The 26,165-nt window shown below is 37.0% G+C and overlaps 4 protein-coding genes across 10 annotated transcripts in view; all 4 read right to left on the bottom strand.

Moving 5' to 3' along the window:
* LOC137796058 (voltage-dependent calcium channel subunit alpha-2/delta-2-like) overlaps positions 1–3,841 on the bottom strand; it is a 35,393-nt gene extending 31,552 nt beyond the window's left edge. Inside the window, exon 1 of the mRNA XM_068593700.1 lies at positions 3,470–3,841. Coding sequence (XP_068449801.1) covers positions 3,470–3,585 — 116 coding nt within the window. The 5' untranslated portion in view covers positions 3,586–3,841. The remainder of the gene's footprint in view (positions 1–3,469) is intronic.
* Positions 3,842–8,485: 4,644 nt separating this feature from the next.
* Positions 8,486–18,682, bottom strand: LOC137796971 (aminoacylase-1-like). 5 transcript variants are annotated; one of them, XM_068595268.1, is made up of 17 exons: positions 18,391–18,682; positions 17,579–17,687; positions 16,422–16,514; positions 15,402–15,549; positions 13,987–14,051; positions 13,755–13,859; positions 13,569–13,663; positions 13,347–13,423; positions 12,366–12,455; positions 11,279–11,335; positions 11,084–11,157; positions 10,940–10,989; positions 10,056–10,200; positions 9,866–9,934; positions 9,706–9,785; positions 9,162–9,222; positions 8,486–9,062 (listed from the first exon to the last, which is right to left on the bottom strand). In XM_068595268.1, the coding sequence occupies exons 4-17, from the start codon at positions 15,526–15,528 to the stop codon at positions 8,898–8,900; spliced, it is 1,260 nt and encodes a 419-aa protein (XP_068451369.1). In that variant the 5' UTR covers positions 15,529–15,549; positions 16,422–16,514; positions 17,579–17,687; positions 18,391–18,682; the 3' UTR covers positions 8,486–8,897. The 5 variants fall into 5 exon arrangements, with proteins under 5 accessions (XP_068451369.1, XP_068451370.1, XP_068451371.1 ...); XM_068595269.1 differs by having other exon boundaries at positions 15,402–15,545; XM_068595270.1 differs by lacking the exons at positions 16,422–16,514; positions 17,579–17,687; positions 18,391–18,682 and adding an exon at positions 15,908–16,370.
* Positions 18,683–18,929: 247 nt separating this feature from the next.
* On the bottom strand, positions 18,930–23,282 carry abhd14a (abhydrolase domain containing 14A). 3 transcript variants are annotated; one of them, XM_068594345.1, is made up of 5 exons: positions 22,898–23,282; positions 22,012–22,287; positions 21,712–21,827; positions 20,519–20,754; positions 18,930–19,798 (listed from the first exon to the last, which is right to left on the bottom strand). In XM_068594345.1, the coding sequence occupies exons 2-5, from the start codon at positions 22,272–22,274 to the stop codon at positions 19,616–19,618; spliced, it is 798 nt and encodes a 265-aa protein (XP_068450446.1). In that variant the 5' UTR covers positions 22,275–22,287; positions 22,898–23,282; the 3' UTR covers positions 18,930–19,615. The 3 variants fall into 3 exon arrangements, with proteins under 3 accessions (XP_068450446.1, XP_068450447.1, XP_068450448.1); XM_068594346.1 differs by having other exon boundaries at positions 22,012–22,184; XM_068594347.1 differs by having other exon boundaries at positions 22,012–22,179.
* A 1,211-nt stretch (positions 23,283–24,493) lies between these two features.
* The window catches only part of hyal2b (hyaluronidase 2b), a 4,297-nt gene continuing 2,625 nt past the window's right edge, over positions 24,494–26,165 (bottom strand). Inside the window, exon 4 of the mRNA XM_068594278.1 lies at positions 24,494–26,165. This exon is cut by the window's right edge and continues 158 nt beyond it. Coding sequence (XP_068450379.1) covers positions 25,934–26,165 — 232 coding nt within the window. The 3' untranslated portion in view covers positions 24,494–25,933.

The raw sequence follows: 26,165 nt of genomic DNA, 5'->3' as shown, positions 1-26,165 counted from the left end.
ATGACTTTGTTGATCCTTTGACTTTTCATCGGGTGCCATCACAAGCTTTACATTGGTGGTTTTAAATGAAGTCTCAACAACTTTTCAGACATTTGTGGCCCTCTACAGATGAATTGTGATCTATACTGTAAACCAAAACTTTGGTTTTTGACCAAATGCCTAGAGGATAATGATCTTTCCATTGGCATCAGCTGTACTTTATGTTATGTGGTAAGCAGCTAATGTTAGCACTCCATAGTGTGTGTGTGTGTGTGTGTGTGTATATATATATATACAAATATATATTTTTGTATATATATATATATATATATATATATATATATATATATATATATATATATATATAAATATATATATATATATATATATATATATATATATATATATATATATATATATATATATATATGTATTTTTGTATTCTTTATTTCCTATATATTTGTCATCACTGTTCTTATATTTTATTTTATTTTGTGTGTTTAGTTTATTCCATTTGGTTCTGTAAAGTGTTGGGCGCTACTATGACAACAAATTTCCCCTTGGGGATTAATAAAGTATCTATCTACCTAAAACACTAAACTAATATGGTGGACATGATAAACATCTTATGTACTAAAAATGTAAGCATTTATCAAAAATTCATGCTGAAATCAACAGAAGATTAATATATTAGTTAATCAACAGGAAACTAATCCACCGCAGACAACGAAATAAATATTTTTTTTGCAGTTATGAAGCAAAGAAAGTGTGAATATCTGCTGCTCCCCTCATTTTAAGTTGATTACATTTGAGGTTTGGTCTGCTGATCACAGACCACAAAACATCTCAAGAGTTCCCATTGGGCTTTTTGAAGCCGTTATCTTCCCTGTTTGTTATTTTTACTATAGTGATTAATCCAGTGGTTCTGAAACATTTTCTTCCATGCATCCATTTAGAAGATAAAAGCAAGCAAATTTAACAGATTTATCAAATTAACATTATCTAGATGTAACATTATCTAGATGTAACATTATCTAGAACATGAACTATGTTTCTTTTTATGTCTGTTCCTCACAAGTTACTGCGGTGTAAATGTAAAACACTAAATACTTCGCAAAAACAAATACACAAAAGACACAAGGCTTTCCCGCTCACACTGGTAGTGATCTCGAGAGCGTGACAGGCCTTTGTCATATCTCAGATTTGACTCAATGATACTGGATGAGCACCACCAGCTGCTATTTTTCCTTCCCTGATAAAAAACTTTGCACTTTCCATGTCAGCTTGTTAGAATGAATCTTGTCAAACTTCGTTTGACAGGAAGAGAACCACGAGATTAATCAGGGAGGGAGGGGGGAGGTTGTTTTGATATAGCATTAACCAAAAAAGTAAATGTTCAAAGCAGGATGCAAACTCCAATCTCCAGTGTCAAAGCCCTGCTCTGTGAAGTATCTCAATGTCATACTTCCTGGATAGGAAAAAGCCTTGCCAGTAAATCTAATCCAGGCCGCAATTACATTTCCTCCATAACGTACTTGGAAAGCAATTAAGCAGTCATATAAACATATTTGGTAGAAGAGAGGGTTGCTATCCATCCATCCATCCATCCATCCATCCATCCATCCATCTGTCTGTTTATCTATTTATCCATTCCTCTATCTATCTATCTATCTATCTATCTATCTATCTATCTATCTATCTATCTATCTATCTATCTATCTATCTATCTATCTATCTATCTATCTATCTATCTATCTATCTATCTATCTATCTATATAAATCTATTCATCTATCTATCTGTCTATCTATCCATCTATGTATGCATCTATGTATCCGTCTGTCTATCTATACATCGATCCATCGATCCATATATCTATCTAACGATCCAACCGTCTATCTATCTATCTATCTATCTATCTATCTATCTATCTATCTATCTATCTATCTATCTATCTATCTATCTGTCTGTCTGTCTGTCTGTCTGTCTGTCTGTCTGTCTGTCGACAGACAATATCAAGACAGAAGGGGTGGGAGTAAAAAGGGCGAAATGAGGGAGGGTGAAGGGGAATAAATCTTCACTGCTGCAGTATTAATTCTTAATTGGGAAGAGATGCTATTCTTCAGCGTAGTGATTCTGCTTCATTTAGCTTACATGAAGAGACCCAGGGCAGAGGACTATATAGCAGTTTCGGAGCAGTCAGCAGAAAAAACAGCAGAAAAGGATGAGAAGGCGGTTGAGAAAGCAACCCTACTTGTAATAACCCAATTCGTCATAAAAAAAAACTCACATACACACACCCACACCTCCCTGATTTATAGACCCCAATCCTAATTGGTAAATACAGCGTAAATCTCCAGTTGTGATTGGCTAGAAATCCCTCAACGTGTGCCCCGAAGATGAGTGGACCATCTGGCCAGTTCATTCCTCCAGAGCAGCCTGATTGCACAGCCTGGAGGTGGGCCTAGATAACTGTAGTCTCAAGTTAAGTGTCAGCTGTACTTAACTGCAACGGGTTAAAGGTTAACAATTAAGAGCTAAGCTCGGGATTGATTGAAAACGAGAGAGGATTTAAGAGAAATGTAAGGCAAAACCACACCTTTCTTCTTCTATGTAACATAGTAGGGCTACTAGAAGAACTGGGTGTGCAGTATAGAAGCTAATACTGCAATGTTTATTTTCTCAGGAGGTTGCAAGAGAGACACGGATTTTTACAAAACAACACAACTTGAAAACCTGCATGGAAAAAGCTATACTAGCGCACAAAAAAAGCCGGAGGAACACATACACAAACTGCACAGATGTAATTTTTCCCGTCAAATACCATAAGCCACTGGTAATACAAAACCAGCATCATATATGCCTTCAATGATAACTTTAACGTAAAGAGTGTCAATAAGAAAAGATCTCATTCTTTTTTTTTTTTTATAAAAAAGAAACAGCGTAATGAGAGTCATGTGATATGACACAATGTGCCACTATATAAAAGGCTTTTAATGTTCAAATAACCTAAACATGAAGCTATAACTTATCATATGTAAATGGAGAAGCTAAATTATTGTTCACATGCTACACATTTTGTCTGATATAAAGGCCAACTTGATTAAAAAAACATTAGCGGTTCTGTTTAACGGAGACACTAAAATGTGATTGTTCATGTATGAATATATATATATATATATATATATATATATATATATATATATATATATATATATATATATATATATATATATATATATATATATACATCCCTGTAAATGATCTGAAGACAGCTTATGAATGCCCTACTGTGTGGACTACACCTTACATGGCACTGGGCTTTAGATACTCAACGTTTACATTGATGTTATCGTCAACACTGTCAAATTATATAACAGCAGAAAATACAAGTCAAGTGTCTCTGGACACCATAGCTGAGTGTCCATGCCACAAAGTTGTCTCCCATGCACAGCCCCGGTTTATTTCCCATTCAGGGGAACCGTCACTTACGTGTACTGCTGTGGGAACGTGAGACCCGCTGCTCCAGGCCACGATGCGCTGAAAATCAAGATAAACTGGATAGATACCAAGCAGACGATGCTGCAAGACCCTTTGCCTATCGCCATTTTCCATTAACAATTCTCGTCACGGGATTTCTGTGCGTGAATGAAGCGCTCCGGACCGTCTCGGGGGCATACGGCGAGCTGGTGTACGCGTCCGGCTCAGTTTCCCGACGAGTTCATATCGGTTTCTGTTTTCAAGAGGACGTGGAGGAGGCGGGCATTGGCCGCGGAGGCATCGTGGACTGGGGGAGATGCTCTAATGCAGCTGCCAAGACACTGCAGAGTGTCTCCTCCTGCTCCCACATATACACCACCAACACAACCAACACACTAACACACAGGCCGGCGCGTCCACGACAGCTCTCTCTCTCTCTCTCTCTCTCTCTCTCTCTCTCTCTCTCTCTCTCTCTCTCTCTCTCTCTCTCTCTCTCTCTCTCTCTCTCTCTCTCTCTCTCTCTCTCTCTCTCTCTCTCTCTCTCTCTCTCTCTCTCTCTCTCTCTCTCTCTCTCTCTCTCTCTCTCTCTCTCTCTCTCTCTCTCTCTCTCTCTCTCTCTCTCTCTCTCTCTCTCTCTCTCAGCAGCGCGTGGAGCCAGGCGCGTTCACGCTCACCAGGCAACAGAGGAGCAGAAGACGAATCTAGTTTAGGCTTTTATTTATCGCTGCAGAGCCACGTGGGCTACATCGTCGGAATACATTTAGGTTTTTTTTTCGTGGGACTGGCCGCTGCTCTTCTGTGTGGGGTTCTGTCGGCCAGAAGGATGTAACAGCGGAAGCGCTCAAGGGTCTCTGAATGCAACGAGATGAAGAAAAATGAAGATGAACTGCTGTTTCCCTTCGCCTCCAGGATGCATCACACAACGGCCCCGACCCCCTGGGGCCCCAGAAGTCACGTGTTCAGTCCAAACCACCTAATTTTGCCAAATAAATTGATACCTTTCAGGTCAAGATTTGACCTTGCCTTAAAAATACGTTTAAAGAATACAATGCATTGTTCAAGATAAAAAACAGTGATATCAACCCTGCTTGGTTTGTAACCCATTACCAGAAAGGCTTCTCTAACTGGTCTGTTTCAGATGTTATGGGTTATTATGGGCACTCATGGGTTATTGGAAGGGTCTTTCTAGCAGAAGTTTGACTTTACAAAAAGGAATGTAATATTCACTTTACAGAACTAAAGAGATATTTCTTGATCAAATGTTTTCTCTGGCTGATCAGTCCTTTATTTTGAGTTGGCTTTATCTGCCAACCAAATCCAATTCAATGTGTTTTCACAGCTTTATAAAAATATACTGAGACTTCAGTAACATTGCATTTAAATACAACTATAAAGCAGTTTAAATAAAAATCTCTACTTTTAGAAAATATAACATGAGGTTTTATGTTTTTCATATTTTGTAGGTGTTGCTATTTTGTCCCATATCTGTGCAGAGAAGTATCAGTGTGGACCTGTTGCTGCAGGCATCTTGGAACTGGAGTCAGACTTCATCTCTCTTGTGAACTAAATATGTTCAGGTTCAATTGAACCAGCTGCAGACCTGCAAAGAAGCAAAACAACTAAATGATTCAGACATCCAAGGATGCAACTGAAATGAAATGACGTTCTTGATTGTATCAAAACGAGAAAATGGTTTCAGGCGAGATCAACAAACATATAAGCAACTGCCCTTGTGCCCCAACCTGAGTTTCAGAAAACTGAAACTGACAAAATGATGGAAATGACAAATTGTATACTGACTATATTAACAAACAATAATGAAACACAAAGTAACTCATTAATGAAGCGTCTTCTCCATTTAAGTACCCAGTAAGCCAGAGAGCCAGTATGACCATGGAACTGGGACACCTGAAATGGAATACAGCCATTGTTGATGTCCTGCGACGACATGTCAACATGTCTGCTGTGAAAAAGGCCTGTTGAAGCTGCTGTGTGTAGTCTGCTATGGTGATTGAACAAAATGAGAACTTGGAGGCGACAGGTCCACAATGTGGTGTACTGGTATCAACAAGGGGCCCAGCAGCACACTTTTCTCTGGGGCTCTCAAACAGGATATTTACTGTGTTGTTCTTGGAGGGGAGCACGTAAAGCACTACATTATGGAGCCCAAGATGTGTCTATTGTCAAAATGTGTCTGTTTGAATTGAATATGCAGTGCATTGCTTTTCAGACCAGTATGGTTCTAGCAGTGTGTAGACTGGTTATCCTGCATCTTGCCTAAATAAGATGGGATGAGCAAACCTTTTGCATTATAACATCAACACATGATCGTGTGTGTTAAATTATTTAAGGAGATTATAGAATGTATGGCGACAAATACATAAAAAAATCAATAGTGGAGTTGGTTTTATTATAATTAATACCCCAAATCACAAATTTGTCTCAAAGTGTAAACATACGGCTTGAAAAACAAAACAAAAAACTTATTATATAATTAATAATAAAACCACGATATACAAACACATCCAATTGTTTAATAACAGTATATTTCACTGAATATATAATCACTCCCTCTCCTTTTTACCTCACTTTTCCTAGTATACCTTTAATCAGTGGACCTTACTCACAGCAGACACTTGGACTTGTTAAATACAGATGTAATCAGATCAATAACGGCTGCATTGCATTTAGCTGTGACAGTGACTCTGCGCTGGTGTTGAGTAGGTTGACTGTAAACCTAAATAGAACAAAGGCATTGGGAATTTTATTCGTCACAGTTGTGTTAAATAAGTCTGTTATCTGTTTATTTGTTTGTACATATTCTGATAAGATCCTTACGAGCCTAACAAAAATATTTCATATGTAAGGATGGAAAAAAATATGAGAATTCAACTACTAACCTATATCTATCTTCATTAAAACCTTGTATTTTTCAGCTGTAGACTTTCAGATTATATGCAAAAAATAAAAACATAAACTATAATATAAGTTATATATATAATAATAATAAAATAAAAATCAGTGTAACAGGAAAACTAAATGTATTGACCACAGCACAGTGATTGTAGCAATATTTAAAGACCTACTATGAATTCCATCTGAAATGTGTTTATCACAAAATTATTTGGTTGTAATTTCCGTCAAACTACAGCGGGAGAGCACAGCAAGAGAAATGCCATTCAGATGAAATATTTAAAATACGCATGCTCCATTATACACCGCAGCATCTGTGAATATAAACAGCTCTTTCCAGAAGTAAGAAAACCAGCGAGCGAAGACTCAACACTGTGACGTCCAAGTTGTAAAAGGAAGCTGCTGAAAGGACAATACAATGTAGATTGCTTTTGTGGTTTTAAAGATTATTTCTGACTTTGTTTTATGTAGGTATATTGTATTTTCCAGTAGTGTAAAGGATGTACTCTTTTCTCCCTCAGTCTGGTGCTTTCTTACCTTTTCATTTCATCTTTAAATTGCAGGTCACAGCCATTACAGACACAAGTCAGTCCCCTAATGCAATGTGTTTGAGAGCTTTTTGTTTATATTATAATATTCATGCTGATTAAACCACAGCAAGGGTGTACGTGGAGAGACTGCAAGAGCCAAGTTCAATCTCTCCATGTGTGTAACCCCTCTGTGTAGGCACCTCACCTTTTCTCAGATTTGCTGTTATGAATCTAAATCAGACCCTGACTGTATAGCGAAACGGAGCAAATTTTGAAGGATCAAACCAGAAGGCCCTGGCTGCAATTTTGACAGTGGAAATGCTTATGCTCCACCAAATTCCTGAAAAGCTTTCCTGAAACGGTGAGATTTGGAACTTTTCTTTAATAAACTGTTTAAGAGTGCCGCTGTTTTTCTGCAGCCAAGCATTTAAATGCTTGACGGCTCACCCGACAGCATGACTGCACCTTTTCCCGCCCCCTCTGGGAGGAAGGATGTGGGTTCAGCTTTTACTCCTCTCCCTTATGGCCCCATGTGATAATACTGCTGTCATGTCCTGGGGAGAAAGAAGACTAATTACTGACTGCACAGTCTTCCTGTCAGTCCCCCTCAGAGAACCATACGCTGTTAATTGGACGACAACTCCAAAGGGAGCTCAACTGGAGTTGAGACCGACCTTTGTTTCATGTTAACAGCATTACATGCGAAAATATATATTTTTATTTCTTATTTACCTTATTGTATCTCCATTATACCTATACTTCCCATTTTCTTCTACATAATTTAAGGCAAGCTCTCTTGAATACGTGCAAATAACGTTTATGTAATTTGCTGTAAACAGTGACAATCAAACAGGCCAATTTTAGACTTTGTCTTGTTCTAATAGATGATAACATGTTATTTGGGTTCACCTGTGAGATCAATAAGACATGTATTATTCTACTAAATTATATATTTGATTGTACTAATATATGACAACAAGACAGACAATAATATAGTAAAAACAAGAGACTCTGTGAAACTGGAGGCATAGCAGTGCTTGAAGCTAAATGCTAAGATCAAAATGCTCAGTCATTGCTGGCATGCTGATGTTTAGTAGGTTTCCAAGTTTAAAATAGTTTAACGTGTAAGCTAACATTTGCTAAATGGTACTAAAAGTAGGCTACAGCTGAGGCTGGTGGAAATGTTATTAGTTTTGTAGGACTTTGAATATAAATCCCTGTATTAGATAAATTAAAATTTGGGCCAAAATAACAATTCTAGAAGAAAAGTAAGGGGGAACGTACTTATCTAACATAAATTATGATATGTGTATCAAGTGTTGTTTATCTATCTGTAAGATGAGTATATATATATATATATATATATATATATATATATATATATATATATATATATATATATATATATATATATATATATATATATATATATATATAGTATTGTCTGTCCTTGAAGCAGATGGTTGTTTGGATTGTTAAATTCCTTTGCTGTAGGCAATCAGAATTTTTCTCTATACAGCTTTAATCCCGCTGCTCATTTATTGGCAAAAGAAAAATATGACCATGAAATAAATGTACAAATACATTAGTTAAATTCCAGTTTATTAAATAAAATTATAGCTGTGGAATCATAGTTTTCAAATCAAGCTAAATTAAAAAATGATGATCAAAGAGTTAATCAAAGTCATCTTCACATTTTCGTAAGTTGTTTTTTCCATATGGAAAACATTACACAACAGGTCATGTAGCTTTATGTTGACATACAGTAAGTATGTTGTTAAAAAAACTGCTGCAGTGTTGATTAATGCAAACCTTACTGTGCCTATATCCTGAGAATCATCAAAAACAATCAAATCAAAAGTACCAAAGGCTAAGTGCTCAGTTTGGCTTCATGATATACATGTTATTATTCTTTGGTAATCTCTGCAATTTTTTCAAGTTAAATATTCAGATCAGTGAAATACATTTTTATAGTGAGGATTAAAATTAAGACATGTCTAAGCCTCGTCAGGAAAGGCAGGAACACTGGCAAGAGCTGAAATGAGCTTCTCGAACACGCTGATGCCTTTCAGGAAGACTTGCTCATTCAGATACTCGTTGTGATCGTGCAGCAGGATTGGTGTCCGGTTCATTGGGGAAAAGCCAATAGCAGGGATACCCACCTAGATTCAACAAACAAAGATATTAACAGACACATAACTGAAGGAGTTGAATAGCTCGATTAAAGAATGAAAAGTCAGATTTAATACATTTATACTCACTGCTCGGATAAAACGGCTATCTGTGGCAGCTGGAAATATCTCCTTTTCCAGAGTTAAGTTCCTACAAGGGAGATATTGACAACGTTTTTATAATACTCTGACAGATTAATTACAGTCCTCGTCCTTCATGGTTTTGTCAGCTATTATTATCTGGGTAAACATTTTGAAAACATATTCTAAAAGTGCCACAGCTTATGTAGACATACATGACTAATAGGTCCTTTCAGTAGAATACATAGCAACTGTAAAAATAAAAATACACTTTTCTTCAGATGAGACAAGCAAGTGTAGACAGAGGATTGTGGGAACGGTGAGAATATTTGCAATTGAGGTGTGAAACCTCATGGAGCGAATGTAATAAAAGGGTTGCGTAAGCAAAACAAACAATTTTAATTTAAATTATCAAGTGAATGGTTTCTATACATAATTGTATTCGTAAGTTCTTTACACAACATCAGCATTGTATTTACCTGTGCACAGTAAAATGCAAAATAAATGGTGCGATCACATACAGATTGTGCATTAGTGTGTACAGTTTACTCACATTGCCTTGCAAGCTGCACTGAAGGCGTTCCACCAAGGATCATTCTCCGCTGTAGAAGTCACGTTTTGGTTCATATGTTTCTGCAATGGATGACAGCTAATTGAATCTATTTGGGAACAGGAGCAAGGCAACAACACTTCTATAACTGTTGTGCACTGACCTGAGCAAATTTGTAAGTGACATCTTCCCCTGCTTCTTTACACCACTCTTTGATCTGTCTTTCAAACTCCTGGGAGGATAATAATAATTAGGTTAGTTAGGAGGAATCATTAAGGTGGAGGTCATTTCATCTGCCTGTAGATCAGATGGCTGCATGTCGACATGAATAACAAACACAAACTCCGTCATACCTGTAAATTTACTTTAGGCGGTATTCTTAAATCAAAACTGACGTCCATATCAGCTGGGATGACGTTGTAGGCCACGCCTCCTTTGACCATGGTCATGTTGACTGTGGTCACGTCACCAAGCGTGAAACACTCACTGGTATTTAGCCTGAAATACACACATACACAGCAGTATTGACACCAGTACTGAAATGAAATATAAAATGAGAATTACAATTTTGAAAGACCAACATTGAAAATTAACTTGACTTTTAATCTAATAAATCTACATAAAATCTGCTTCCATCAACATTCTTTGTACAAAAGAACTAATTGGCAACTCACTATTTCTGCTCAAATTAATTTATGTCTCGAGGACACAAACACAACACATAAGGGCTCATTAGCAATTTGACCAGGGGCCAGATTCATGAAATGTCTTTCAATTATATTACATGCCCAGGCTTTTGTAAGAATTCCCTTGAAAGCTTCCTGCTGATAATTATGACATTTTTTTAAATTTTTGTTACCAATTATAGGGAATACAGAGGAAATGTTTTAAAACTGGTATTTTAGTTAGTTGAGTTTATAAATTCCAAGGCAGTTTTCCTCCTGAGCTGTACTGCACTCCTTTTTGTTTTGACCTCCACCTTCAGGCTCAAAGGCAAATCTGTGACACTGGTGTATCTAAAATAATTGCATTTGTCTTGACATAAAGAGATTCCTTCAACATAGTATTTGTATCTACTGTATGAAAAGCAGCAAAGTGGGACTTTCATACCAGGACTTCCTGGAGGAAATGTAAGCCTTAAAGCTCAAATTTGGGGAATAACTAAAGCAGATCAAGTGTTATAAATGAGCTTTTAATAAAAGAGAAAATGTACAAGATATGAACAGATCCATCTCACCTGTGCTTCTCCTTCTCTCTGAAGTCCAGAAAGGAGTTCATGACTTGGCGCTGACAAGAATAAGGCATTATGTCACAGTCTTTGTACAAAAGGTTTTTATGATTTAACCGTTTTATTATCTGGTTGCATGTCATTGAAACTTACTAGCTTCTCAGCAGCTGTGTTCTCCACAAACCTGGACCCATGACCTGGACTGCCTGGGCAGTGGACTGTAATCCCTGGAAAGAAGAAATCATTCTGCTTGACTGAAGATCAAATTTAATATTCTCCTAAAACTCTGTAATCTGATAAGATGGTGGATTCTTATCTGTTTAACACGGATATGTATTTCATACTCACACCAGGGGTTCCTCTCTCCGTAAAACACAGTGAAGGCCTCGCCAGGGTTAGCCAGACCTACAGAACAAATAAAACACAGTTAACATTAGTCTAGTGCATAACAATAACTATTAAAACAACAAACTAGTGGGCAAAGGACAGAAATTGATGATGGACAAATTAGCAACAACACCAAAGTAAGGTTGATGAACCTCCAAAGCAGAGGCTGCATTTCAGCAAACATTTGCTTTAAAATCAATCAGGATAATTTGGCACAGTGGGTAACATGTATTATATACATATTTGGTTGTCAGACTTTGACCCCAATTACCACAACGCATCCACACCCGATTGTGCTTTTTAGTCAAAATGAAATGCTGACTCTGTATCAAACACCGCCATGCAGGTTCTGCCATTGGGGACTCACAAACAGACCTACATTCATTTCTATTGCCAAAACTTTTAACCATCCAATGTCCTCACAGTCTATATCTGGTCATAATGCAATTAATTAGGACAAACATCACAAGGGACCTCTCAAGAAAAAATTAGCGTCCCTTCAAAAAGAAAGATAACGATGGGGCTCCAGAGGGGTCGAGATGTTGACATGACCTGTAATGTTCTCAGTTAAATCCAGTATGTAATAAGTGTTTCCAGACATAAAAAGGTTATTATGTTTATCATAATTAAATCAAAAATGACAATCTAGGATCAACAATCTAAGATGTAGTTATATGATAATATCATCCAGCCCGAGTTTAGTCAGAATTATAATTGATTTTTGACTAGTGGGCTTGATTAGGGAATAAGATCAATATTAATTATGCAACATTATGTGATGTTTGTTTCTGAAACATCAGTTTAATAGACGGTATCTTGGATGAAGATTGAGATTGATAATTATACTAATGGCAGGAATGTTTGTGGTGCCAGGATATACCATTTTTTTTTTAAAAACAGCTGCTAACTAACCACAAAACTAAGTTTTAAGTGGTTATGTTATAATTTAACCTGGTTTCAACTTATTAAGCAACTGAGGGACCGTCAGTGGTCAGGTTCTTATTCATTAACTTTTAAAAGAAGATGTTGCAAACAGTTATTTATTTACCTTCATCAAGTGCAAAGCCAATGTTCAGTTTTTGGAACTCTAGATGCTTCACAAACGTTTCCATTCCCTTGTGACCTCCAACTTCTTCATCTAAAAAGAAAGATGTTTACATTTTAGTTTCCAAATTTCTAGTTGCCTAAAGGCTCATAGTTGGCAAGGAAATAGCTATACCAAGCTGCACATGGTAAATAGACAGAATAATACTATAAGTACCAACGATATAGGCAATATAGGCTATTAAACACTATTTAATATGGCTATTGCGGATTAAAATAAAATTTAAAAAAAAGGTACTTTACTGTCTTTGCCGATTCATTAAAGTTGTAAAATGTAATATAAACACCTGGCTGCTGTTTGATTATCGGCTGATACAGATTCAGTTTCAGACTTGCTGCCTCAGATGTTACTTATTCCTCATGTTAAGCAGATTATTTCACCCATGCCACTTCTACATACAAGGACTAGCACCTTTGGGTTGTATGTCTCTGCTAACCAAACATGGTAAAGATGACATGCACTTTATCCTTTTAAATTCTAGACATTTGAGTGAAATTGCTGAATTTGGACATTACTGTAATTCTTTGGTTATTAAAAAAAAAGTCTTTTGCGAGGTCACAGTGACCTACGACCATTCTAATTCTAATTTCTAGAGCAGGTTTAATTTTCATGACATACAATATCACACTACCAGGCAAGTGTTCACTGTTTAGTTTATAATCACTCTGATCAATATTGATTTATTGCCAGCATCAGAACCATGAAATCAGGTCAATTGGGAGCTAACTGCAGGGGAATTATATTTGACAGCTACAAAGAGAAAGACAAAGATTTTAACAAGCACATTCTGAACACACCATCTCTGTCTTCACTGGAGAAGTCAAATCTAATACAAGGGAAAACACACCATTGGTTGGACCAATGGTGTGTGAATGTTTTGACAACAAACTACAAATAGAGGAAGGCAGCAATCAAATATATTACCAGGAACAAACATCAAGTGCACAGTGCGCATCGGTTTATGTCCCTCTGCCTTTAGTCTTCGGACTGCCTGGATGTACCTGCAGAAAACAAAAGAAAACACCACAGAGTATGACACAAATAAGAAATGTAGTTTGGACTGACAGTATGCAGGTTAAGGGAGCGGGTGTTATAACAAGTGTTTCTCACTGAACATTATTAAAGTACAAATCCTGTTGTACCCACTGTATAGTTACACATTTCATGTCCTGTGATCCCCGGGCAAAAATGTTGCCCTCTGCATCTTTGAAAGCACTGAAAGCATCGTATTTCCAATGTTCCTAGAGAAGAGATTGACATCAAATCCATTTTTTTCATGTCTATTACACATATTAACAGGATCGTAACATCATGAACAGAGAGACGCCGTACCTGGAAAACAGGTACGACATCTGTGTGGGAATTCAGTAAGATGGATTTTAAGTTTGGGTTAGTGCCTTCCCATGTCATGATCGTCACAACTCTGCCTGGGCAAACCTACAGGGAGAGAGAACGACAGATAAGTGTTACCTTTCAGAAGAAGTATTACCTACTTTTTATTGCAACCTTGTACATAAATGTGTGCTCTGTGAATTATTCTATCATAATATACACTGACACACACCTCAATCTTTCTCATAGGTAGCTCAAGCTCCTGTGCTATTCTGTCCAGGAAACGAAGAGCAGCATCTATAAATGAATAAACAGATAGCAGAACAATCTATTTAAATATTAATAATTGTGTAAAACCTCTCAGAACAGTAGACCGTCATAATGCCTCCCGCTGCTGCGAGCTGCGGCAGTAGTGTTGGACTTCAGTACAGTCACAGTAAACCGTTCTTTTATTATCTAACTACTTTCAGATTAGTGTGTGAAGGCAACCAGGCGAGAAACTCTCCTTAACACTCACTACTCAGGGATCCCAAATTGTCCCAGGGCAGTAGGATGATATTGTACCTCCACATGGTCCCAAAAATTCAACTGAACCAACACAAACGGCTGAGAGGTCTATAAAAAAAAGTGAGGCCAGACCTCCAGCAGACAAAACAATCACAGCTGCCACTAAGTGCAATGTCATTCTTACAGTTTGTTTGTTAGGTGAGAGCATTTATGGGTCCCATGTTAAAAAAACAACAGATCGTTTTTTTGATAAAAAGGTCCTCGGGCTATATCGATACAGTTTAGGGATTAAAACACTAATTTTATGGAGAAAAACACAAAGCCCATATTCAGAATCTCTGCTCTTAAATGAGTTCTGTTCGGTTGTGGTGTAACAACTATACAATATATAGACAATTTTGCAGTTTTGAGCGTAAACTTTCTAAAATGTGTCCCAGTTTAGTTTCAGTTGCAATGTCTGTAAATAATCAGCTGACAGGAAGTAGCCAGAGACCCATGCTGTTGTAGCAATTAAATTCTATTGAAATATGTTAAAATGGATTTCAGACATAGTTTAACAGGAATATTTAGAAAAAGAGAGAAGAAAAAAAATATGTTGCAGTAGAAACACCCCCAAAAATGTAGAAACCTGGAAATTATCTTAATATATGTCTCCTTCAGACCACAAAACCAGTACATTTTTAAAATACTTTCTATTCTGTCTGTATGAGTAATACTGCTATTGTGGATTATTTACTGTTTATATTACTGCTTTACTGTTCATTTATATTAGTCGTTTTTTTTTTTACCTTGCGTCTCTTGTGTGCACTTTACCTGTCTGCTGCTATAATCCTGCAATTTCCTCACTGCAGGACTAATAAAGTAATATTGTATCTTATCTTAAACAGCTAACTGACTCAGATAAGAATTGGACTGAAAGCATGGAAGATGAATCAAGAGCTAAAAATTTCTTTTAAACATGTTAACAAAATATGAATGGGTGTGTAAAGTGATATCATTTGAGCATGATACTAATTGAAGTAAAACAACATTTAAACTGCTAAAATAGTTTAAACTGCTGTTTTAACTCATATTACAACAATCCACAAAGAGACAAGTCCAACAAGCATAGTTTAATATCGGAGTCTTGTGATGTCTCACCATAATCCGGGTCTGGGTGGACCGTCTTGACACGAAGGTACTCTCTGAACAGACTCACAGAGAGGTCCTCTCCCCCAGGAGAGCCGAGTCCGCCTCCGACACCTGGACCATCCTTGTCAGGCAGCATGGTGCAATATATTTACTCTTTCTGAGGACACATGACGATATATTACAATACACATAACAACCAACGTGTGAGGACTATCATGTCGTTGTGTCCATCTGTCAAGAGTTAACTTGACGCTAGCTCCGGTTATAGCTGGACACAGTGTTGTCACAAGTTAATCTGGGCCGATCAGTTTCCCACAGTTGACAGTAGCAATAGATCTGAGAGGAAATATCTGCGCTTTTCACTTACAATGTATATATATACTACACTGGTCTCATATTGACTTGACGTTTGTTAACGATGTACGACTGACATATCAGACTGACAACAAGAGCGTTGTAGCTGTTTTTTATTGACGTTAGTAGCAAATTGAACAGGCATCAACAGAGTCACCTACTTTTTCGTTCACTCTTGTCTGCGTTCACTCTTGTCAGCGCGAAGCCTCACGAACAGGTCGGGCATTTTACAGTAAACTATTCCGTTTATAGTGTAACAATATACACTAAGAAGAATGTGACCGAGGCAGAGGCAACAGAAATGTACAATTCCTAGTTAGCTAGTCAACACAGGTGCTGACAGGCCACTCCTACGACACGTCTGCCTCACACACGCGAACATAAACCAGTTAATTAAAAAAACAGTTAATCGCAAACACCGGGCCAGCAGCCCGTGACATGAGCGTTACCTGTCGTTATCGGATGAAGCTGAGAAAGGGTTTGTTTTTAAGCTAGCCAGCCGTGTAGCCGCTTAACTTATTCTATGTTTTAGCTAGTTGTAGAAGATGCTACGCATGCGCATACATTGTTATGTTAGCCAACTGGTGAAACCTTCTGGCAGTAATGATGGATTAGAGGACAGCAAGAAAGGTAGATCCATTAAATCAGTGTCGCTAAAGTTGTCACAATACTCACCCTGCGCGGTCCACTTGTCGTCTGCTGCTCCGATGCGGACTTGGCCCCTTTTCTGCCCTCCAAAATAAAAGACCGGTCGCCGCAATGAACCACCTGTTTATAAATGTTTGAAACTGTATTCAGGCGTGAATGTAAAATATGTATTAATATAGTACAAAAGACAAATATTATTTTAGTACAATATGTGAAAGTATTAACACAGCTAATAGACAAAACATTTAAATGATTGAAAAACATGTAATTATGAAATAAATAAAAAAGCAAAATTAAAAAAGCAATAAATCCTCAAATTGTATTGCATAAAAAAATGACTTAATTATTAAAAAATAATTTCAGTTTAGTAGAAAGGGCAATATGTCCTTCTGATATAAAGTAAGGTGGACATATGAAGTATGAAAAGAAGACGCTCAAGTGAAGTACAAATATGTATACATAAATACAGTACTCAAGTAAATACACTTACATATTTACATTTGACTATTGGACCTGACTAAACAAACTAATAAAGGGTCACTATTGTAAATAAATAGATTGAATTTCAATATATAACTATATTATGGTATTTAAAAATGATACTTCTAAAGGCAGAATTCCCAAAGCCATGAAAGAAAGTGATATTCAATAATTTGATGCATAATGGTAAAATCCTGTGTTTTACCATTTGAGATTTTGCTCAAGTAAGCCGAACAGGAAGTGGTCAAACGATCGTTAACACACATGGGCTAAGCTGCTACTTCACTTCCAACAGCAGGTGATGTGTATTGTGTCGACGTGTCCCTTAGCAGGACGCCAAAGGTAAATCTGCTTAATCATTCTGAAAAAGCCTGCTCATCGCTAAAAGACTCCAAGAGCAGCAATTGAGGTGCTTTTGTTTGGACCATTTTAAATTCCCGACATGAAATAGAAAGATAAGGTGGGGAAACAAAGAAACAGTCAAAATCATTGAATGGAAAACAACTCACTATATAGCCAATGGTGAAGGCCAAGAGTATAAAATGAGGACAACAATGTATAACATAGATTATCAAAATGATGGTGGGTAAACAAATATTTTACAACCGATTGAATCTTGGGCAAACACTTTATGTTGATCATATTTGTTGTCAGTTTTGCACAAACAGGAAAGCCTACACCTAATACCTGGAGCAGAGGCTAACCTGGATTCTAAACATCTCTTCCTCATACACCGTCCGATGGGATGGCTTGATGTCCTGCATCAGTCTGTGGCGAAAGCGCAGCAGACAGCTTCTCTGTCCAACAGCATGCCTGCACAACACAACCATGCAGGATCCTGTTACACTGCAAATAAACAGAGTAGCTACATAGATACATTAAGTACAGGGACATCCAGTACAGAGGAAAAAAGTATGTGAATGTCCAGCAGCCATTCATTGCTGGAACAGCCTCTATTCTTCTGGAAAAGCTTTTCACAAGGCGTTTCCACCATTAATTAACATTTCCCTCACTGGAGGACATCCTGGTGTTCGACAACAAGTACAGTGAATTCAGATTTGTGATTTTTTTCACAGTAAGCTGTGTTGCAGCTTGAAAGAAATCATTTAAATTATTTTTGCATTGAGCAATCTACACCTAAATACTTCATAATAACAGGAAGTTATTTATTCATTTTTTTTAAAAAGGGCTGAAATATTGCTTTAACACGAGTATTTACTCTTAACTTAATACTAGTTAAAGCACCTTTGGCTGTGAAGATTCTCAGCCCCACCTGCTTCTCCCACAATGCAGCCAAGATCGTCTACAGTGGAGATAACAAAACGCTCAAGATAATGAAGCAGACACGTTTCTTTGAGTCTATTTGTGTACATGTGGATTTGATGAAATCATGAAGGTCAAATAGTTTCCATGGAGACAAACTACTGGAAAATACAGAGGGCGATCCATTTGTAGTGTTAGATATTTAAAATAGGTGTGAATGTGAACGTGAATGGTTGTCTGTCTGTATGTCTACCCTGTGATGGACTGGCGACTTGTCACGGGTGTACCCTGCCTTCGCTCGTTGACAGCTGGGATCGGCTCCAGTGCATCTAAAGAGGACAAGCGGTTTAGATAATGGATGGATGGATTTTAAAAAAAGAAAGAAAATACAGCAATTTTGTCAGGATACTCTATACTTCTGTGGCCAATACAATATGGGTATGTGTATCATATTTTATCTTTAGCATTAGTACTACTTCTCGTCCTTGTTTTGTCATCCATTGCACAAAAGGAGTAAAATATACAGTTGCCTTGTGAGGTAAACGCACTGCACCTTCAAAAAAAGTCACAATATCTGGGCTCGGCAGCATTTCCGCGTGTGGTTGTTTTTGCTCACTTCAATGCATTGGGGACCAAAAAACTCCCAAAAACTTTCCCAAAAGTAAAAAAAAGTCAGCAGTGTGATAACATTTGAATTATAATACATCAAAATAACCTTGAATTCCCCAAATATGGCATTTTTATCAAATGACACATACAAACACAATTTTTGTTTTTATTTTATATGCACGCCTTATTTAAGTTGTTTTTTGCATGATTGTCCAAACGTATTGCAAATATATTACATATAACTTTATCATCAATATATAAATAAACGTTAGCTATTTTTTTTAAATCGGCTCTACTTTTATTGTTACAGTATCACTTCTGTTTCTTTTTGTCTCGCATGTGTTTTCTTGGAAGCTGGAATGGTTTCCATATCTTAATATACAAATATTTCTGTCCAATATGAAGCTAACAGAAGCTATTCAAACACAAGCACCTGCGACATTTGCATATTGACAGCAACCTACATGTCAACTACAAAAATGGCAACAGTGAAGCAAACACTTTCCATGTTTGTTTTACATGCAAAGAGAGACAAAACACAATTCACCACGATACAAATATGAAGCTATTTTAACACAAGATGAGATGAACTAGTATTTTTGGGTGACACAAAAACAATACTTTCATAATAGAAACATCTGAACTACTGTGTTGTTAAAAGGTTTTACCAGCCATTTCCATGTATCAAAACCTACTCCCATGCCAATGTTCTTGCTTCAGGTGATGATAAATTGAGAATATAGCTCTTAGAACTGTTCAGCTAAATTGTCACCACACTAAACCATTAATCGGGGGACTAGTGTTCCTCTGACAATTTCTTCTTTCTTTTGTTTCAATATTTTTGACCTCTTCTTCCTTAACCATACATCTCACTTCAGTTTGCTGAGGAAGTCGATTAGCCCTTGGTGAAATTCTCTGGGTTTGTCCATGTAGCAGGCGTGGCGAGCTCCTTCTAGCTTCAGCACAAAGTGATGTGGAAGCTGTATGAGGTTCTTGTGGGACTGGGCACCCAGATTCGTGTCTAGGGCTCCAAACACAATGAAAGTGGGAATCTAAAAAGAGCACACAGGAGTGAGAAAACTATATATACACCAGTTTCAGCAAACAGCTGGGTAAAGGTATACAAAACCTGCTGACATGCTTGTGGGTGGGGCATCTACTGTACTTGGCACTTGTTTACCTGAATATTGAATATACAAAATGTACTTGGCTTGCTCATTTAATGTTAGATATCTTTGTTAGTTTGACAAAAATGTCACTTTGGACTTTTTTAGAAAATTGTGAGTCATTTCTCTAACATTTATTAGATAAAACAAAAACAAAAAAAAGAAAATAAATGGCAGACTGATCTACTTTAAAAAATAATTGCCCTGAAATGATTGATGTAGAAACCCTTTACAACAAATTACCTGCAGTGGCCACGCACTGCTTGGCAACATGTAGTTATATAAAATTGCCATGCATGCAAGCTCAGGCCTAATTAGCAAACATTAAATAAAACTTCCTTTTGTTAGTGTCCATTAATGCAGAGCATTGTACTTAATGGGTGTTTAAAGAGATATGTCTCTAGTGGGTTAATCTGGTCATGCCTCAGTGTAATGTATTCCCCATTAAAAGGCAAAGTTCACCCAAAACCGAAAAGTTATTCCTAATGTCATGAGCACCACCAGCAAATTGTTTCTACTTACATAATACACAAGTAATTATTTCACTATGTTGTTTCTGCTTAAATATGTGAATACACACAATTTTTATCACTTTTCCTCCCTCACCTGAATGTTTTGGTACTGCTGTGCGGTGTAACTTCGTGTACCGACAGGTGCTATAGGAATGAAGCCCTGTAGCTGAGCGCTGTTCTTCATGAGGAAGGGGATGGAGTAATGTCCACTCATGGAGGGGCTCAGAAGCACAGCTGCCCTCACACCCAAAGACTCCATGAATCTTGAAAGGAGGTCCACTCGATTCTGATCAGTCTTCAAAGCCTCAGAGTCGGGCGATTTTCCATAACCTCAGAGAAGAAGAACAAATGGGATACACATTTTAGCTCAGATCAACATCCATTAACACAAATGTCATTTTCAATGTGTACTTACTGTGACTTTGTTACATATTTTTGTAACAAACATTAAATCGCTGATTAGATTTATCTGAGTGTAGTGCTGCTAATCGCCTGAGGTCACTCAACCACATACTAATTTTGCAGTTTTTAATCTCAAACTAAATTTCAGTCTTGTACTGCAAGAAAATGCCACATGAACCAACAGCATAGCACACATAGCAACTTAAAAGTGAAAAGGTCTGCAAACCCAGTGCATACACATCACACAATTAGAGTGTCAGTTATGTCGGTTTTCATATATTAAAAGAGTATATATAGATTTTTCGATTTTATGTTATTAGATTAATAACATGAAAAAGAATACTTAATTTGAGTCTTTACAGGGCACGTTATATGGTGTAAGAATCTATGTAAGAAAAACAATTAGGCAAAAGCATTTTCTGATTTTCAACCACAAGAGTGCACTATCAGCTCACGAAAACCAAGCAAGTCAAACCAACACAACTTCTATTTATATGAATATAAATAATATGTTCGATACAAAATACCAACAGTGAGACCTGCTGGTCTTTATTACAGAATGAATATAATCAACATGTAGTTTATTTCCAAGTAGGTTTTCCAATGCAAGTAATTTGCTTTAATGTATTGGTGTATGACATAATACATACATACATAATAAGCATAACAGAAAATGTAATAAAAAAAATAATTAAAAAAAATAATAGAGAAACGTAACTATAAAAGTATTTTGACTGTGTCAATCTACTCATCTGTGAAATGTCGTAAATTAGTGTATCAGTCTATACGTATTGTAAATATAATATGTGGAAATCAGTTTAAAGTTATAACCTCATTTTAGTCACGAAATTAGTAGTGATAATGTGCAATAACAATAAGTTCTACCTGGAAGGTCCATTGCTAAGGCCTGATATCCATTAGTTGCAAGTAGTGCCATCGTACCGAGCTCCTCCCACGTTTTGGATGTGAAAGCCTGACCATGCAGAAGGACCACTTGCAGCCTGCACAAAGAAATACTTTTAGAATTTCAAACAATTACAATATGTTAGAGTTGCAGATCAGCAGCACTACCAGTGTTTGTATGTACTTCCTAAAAACATTTATTATATCGTCCTCACTGGTTATGATTAAAAGGACGAGGCATCTTATGTGCTCAGAGGTTTTAAACAGGTCTATCCACTTCACCTTGGCAATATCTGTCGTCCAGCTCCATCAACAGGTAAAGCTTCTCTGAAGAACAGTGGAGGGTCCCCGGGTAGCTGTCCGGTGCGAATGGACACGTTGATGGTTGGAATTGGAGGAGGAGTGGTGGCCATCAGCCCCATTCGTTGAGCTTCTAGGGATGGCTCCATGCTGCCCTGGCGAATGGATGGCAGCAGCAGGTACAGCAGTAATGTGGCCAACAACACCAGGCCCAAAACGACAAGACGATTACGCAAGAAATTCATTTTGTTAAACGATCTAGGAAAAGAGACAGAGAGTGCATTGTCTGAGAGCCCATCGTGTGGATCCGGGTCATAGATTAGTTCTAATTGTTTGGTTGTGTATACAGAAACTGCAAAACCATTGTGGTTCAACCTATGACTGTATATTCACAATCTTTAATTTCTAAATTGCTCTTCATAGTTGTATCCACCATTCATATCGACTAACTCACCAACTGCATTTTTAATATGAGGAACAAGAACACCAGGTGTGAACATAACACTAATGTTGCCACATATGAAGATGCTAAGAATTGACTTGATGAGTAAATGTATTGCACAACACGTCGGAATGATGGCCAAACTTATAAACACACAAAAAAACTGAACATATTTCAACATGTTTGTGGCGGTGACTGTGCAAAGTGGATCGAAAACAATACATCATGTGTTAATAGGAAGCTAACCCTCTTAGATGAAAGACGGAAAACAGAGCAGAGCAAATAAAGTAAGCTCACAAATGTAATTTAGCCCAAATATGCAAATAAGCTAACATTCGCTCAGAAATAAATGTAGCTTGCGTTACATCTCTGAACGATGACACGCTGTAGGAGACATATAGGATGCAGCACCAGAGGAGAACCTACCAAGACAGAGGAGATAACTGTGAGACACGTTCACTGACGGGTGGACAAGGTCGAGGCTGTTTGCTTTATCGTCATGTCATCTGCATTGCTGGTTGCCAGTGGTGGGAAATGTTGCAGAACGGCTTCGGGTCGATGCTGGTGGTCTGTGGTAGCTAACGTTAGCTCTGGTGACTGAAAGGATAACTTCTTAGCTTATCGCTAGGTATACATACTTTTACTAACAATAAACTACCTGCACGTCCAATGTTCCTTGGATATAAAATGTCCAATCAATTATCTCGTAAAAGCGGTACAGGTAATGTCACATGAGAAAGTCGAGGGATGCATGGGAATCCCGATTAATAGGTCTCTGTCACACAAACGTTTTATGTTGTCTGTTCCTCGTCGGAGCCCATTTCTAGCTGCACATAACAACATTTAGCAGTGTACGTCATTTCCTGTTGAGGCTAGCAGAAAAGCGTAGTATCAACCTGCTTTTAATTTTTTTAAAGTACCAAATACCAAACTTTTTTTTTTTTTTTAAATCAAACGTTACTCTATACTCTGAGACTTCAGACAATTACAATGCCATGTAAACTGTGTAACACTGTGATAGTTTATCCCTCACACATTTGTTGTTTTCTACTTTCTTTGATATTATTTACTCGCTTGCTTATTGATAATTTTGAATAGCTTATATCCGGTATTATCTATATTTTTGTTGTAAAAGAATTATATAACACTTTGATCAGTGTAAGTCATAAGTATACTTGACCACGTCCATTTACAGTTTTTACAATATTGTTTCACAAAGCGTAAACATTTATTGTTAAATTAATGAAATCCCAGTAGACTATAGTCTCCAGAAAATCCCAGAATCTGAAAAAAAAAAAATTCAAATTCCCTTTTAAATAATTTCATGTAAAAGGTGAATCCAAAGTGTTTTCAAATACAAAACCCTTCCATTTGGATTTTAAGAATAACATCAATACATGAATTTACTAATTAACACCAAAGCTGCTTTTAAAACAGAGAGGTGGCATGGTACAAAAGGCAATTTTTGCATAAACTATAGATTACAGATTCATCTTTTTACCCTTGAGGCAGCCACTAATTTCACTGAGACTGGAAATTTGCTTGAGTACAGCAATCCATCACATCATCACTGATAATAACAGTTGATAATTACTCAGCTCAAACAAGTTCAAAGTCTCACCTTAATATGTAACTGTTGCGCAAAAAATGAAAAGCAACTGCTGCCTAAAAATTGATAATTGATAAGAACAAATACCATTGAAAATGGTTGGCAATATATGTCCTCTTTTACATCTTACCATTACATATAAATAATGGTCAAATATTACGAGTGCGGAAATCTGCATTATACATGGTGAGTTCCCTGTCCATACCATAAACCAGTGTTACTGTGTCAGACCTGGTTTTTATAATCAGATTAATATGTTTAGGAGTCTTTCACTGCACAAGAAAATAAAATGTTCACAATTAGGGAGAAATAACCCTTAGGATGTTTTTGAAAGTTGAAAGTCAAGGCAGGAAAAATAACAATCAGAAGCTTTTATTTTTAGACAAAATTCACAGTGGAATAAATCTCTAACATAAAATAAAGGTAGATTCGCCTCAACAAAAAAGTAGTTAAAGTGCAGTTTGTTAAAATGGTCGCAATTCAAACATTCCATCCGAATACTAATAGTACAAATGTTTCAGTTTATGAAAAACTTAACTTAGTTTAGGAAGCTGAATACTTTTGTCCAATAATTTCTTGAGTTTTTAGCTGACATATGTCAATACCTGTATATATGAAACCAGATTAAATTTTCCATAAAGAGTTTGAATCAAAATGAGTACATGCTGCTAGTATCTGTATGTTTAATGAATATTACATTTGCAGGATGCATAAATTTAGCCTTTTTTTTTAAACATAATTACATTGTTTTTCAGAGTAATATCCATGTAAATCAGACGTTTGAAGTGTCTTTGGGCAAGATACTGAGTCTGCAAATTCTGTACCATTGGTATGTATGTATGTGTGTGTGTGTGTGTGTGTGTGTGTGTGTGCGTGTGTGTGTGTGTGTGATATTTAAACCTGATGAGCAGTTTGGCACCTAGCATCAGTGTATGAATGTGTGTAAAGCACTTTGAGTGGATTAAGGACTAGAAAGATGCAACGTAAATGCAAGTCTAAACATCTTTCCTTTTTGGTCTTTTCAGGTCCGTCAGCCCTTTCCTCGATACATACATTTTTCTTTATGTATAAAATGGAAACTGGTAGGCTTAAAGAGTTCACATCAGTATTAAGCACCGGCGCCAGCAGAGGGCTGAGATAAACACTGCTGGAAAGACCTCAATAGTCAAAACTTGTAAACAAAGGCAACCAAAAAGAAAGAGCACTTTGCAGTTTGTAGCCCAGTTAAGGCACAATTTTTAACTGAAACAGGCAGGTCCAGCCATGTTGTTTCTTTAGGCCAAAGATAACAAAAGATATTTAAGGCTCCATATTTTATAATTAATCACTTTCTGGCATAATGCAATATTTAAATGTCTTTCATAAGGAAACACTTAACAGCTTGATCAATCAACAGATAGAAACAATCACGTTTAAAAAGGGGCATTAATATCCAAATATAGAATGTATGATACAAAAACTTGTGAATATTGTGTGCCGCTGGGCATTAAAGGTACCTTTCTTCAACTTTTTTGGTGAAGCCTCATATTGTATTTTTGTGTCCATTGTAAAAAAAAAAAAATAAAAAAAAAAAAAGGTAATAAGGTTAAGCAGTCATGATGTATTTTATCCTCTGTAGGAAAAAGCCCCACAATTACACTATAGTCACATACAGTCAATGTGGAATGATGATCTCTTCATCTGGAGGCCAGGGTCAGCATGGAGATGTGATATAAATTAATCTCTGATGACAATGCATCATCATTCAGCGTCATCACTAGTGCATGATAACTTACAACCTATGTGTTGAAAAGTCTGATTTGTCCTTTTCAGGGCTGGCAGAAGTAGTGAATAGCTTGAGCTTCTCTGTTTCCTCAGTGTAGCAGAGTGAGGAGTCCTAGTGGGAGTAACAGGCAAAGAGGCCAGGTCCCTAAGACAGAGGAGGCTCTATTCTGCCCTTTTTCTTTCAGAGCACAGGCCTCACCCCTGTACCCACTGTAGCATTGGCACTGAAAGTGTGTGCGGAAAAGTGCTAGCTCCGCTTGACTAAGCGCGCCTGTAACCTTTAGCTGACCATCCTGACTGGTGATGCTGTGTGTTAAGGGA

Source organism: Clinocottus analis, unplaced genomic scaffold (assembly GCF_023055335.1).
Source record: "Clinocottus analis isolate CAN_PGR_092001 unplaced genomic scaffold, fCliAna1.0.p SCAF_3, whole genome shotgun sequence".
NCBI lineage: Eukaryota > Metazoa > Chordata > Actinopteri > Perciformes > Cottidae > Clinocottus > Clinocottus analis.
Note: the sequence above shows the minus strand (reverse complement) of the source record. Positions and strands in the feature narration are given on the sequence as shown.

Bases quoted from the DNA above. Each gene is read 5' to 3' on its own strand.
- LOC137796971 (XM_068595268.1), bottom strand. From the start codon at position 15,528: ATGCTGCCTGACAAGGATGGTCCAGGTGTCGGAGGCGGACTCGGCTCT. The intron at 14,052-15,401 runs GTGAGACATCAC...ATTCATTTATAG, and splicing joins CCACCCAGACCCGGATTATG to ATGCTGCTCTTCGTTTCCTG. The intron at 9,786-9,865 runs GTCAGTGCACAA...CATCCATTGCAG, and splicing joins TCACTTACAAATTTGCTCAG to AAACATATGAACCAAAACGT.
- abhd14a (XM_068594345.1), bottom strand. From the start codon at position 22,274: ATGAATTTCTTGCGTAATCGTCTTGTCGTTTTGGGCCTGGTGTTGTTG. The intron at 21,828-22,011 runs GTGAAGTGGATA...TTCTTTGTGCAG, and splicing joins GGACGACAGATATTGCCAAG to GCTGCAAGTGGTCCTTCTGC. The intron at 20,755-21,711 runs GTAGAACTTATT...TTCTTCTCTGAG, and splicing joins CTTAGCAATGGACCTTCCAG to GTTATGGAAAATCGCCCGAC.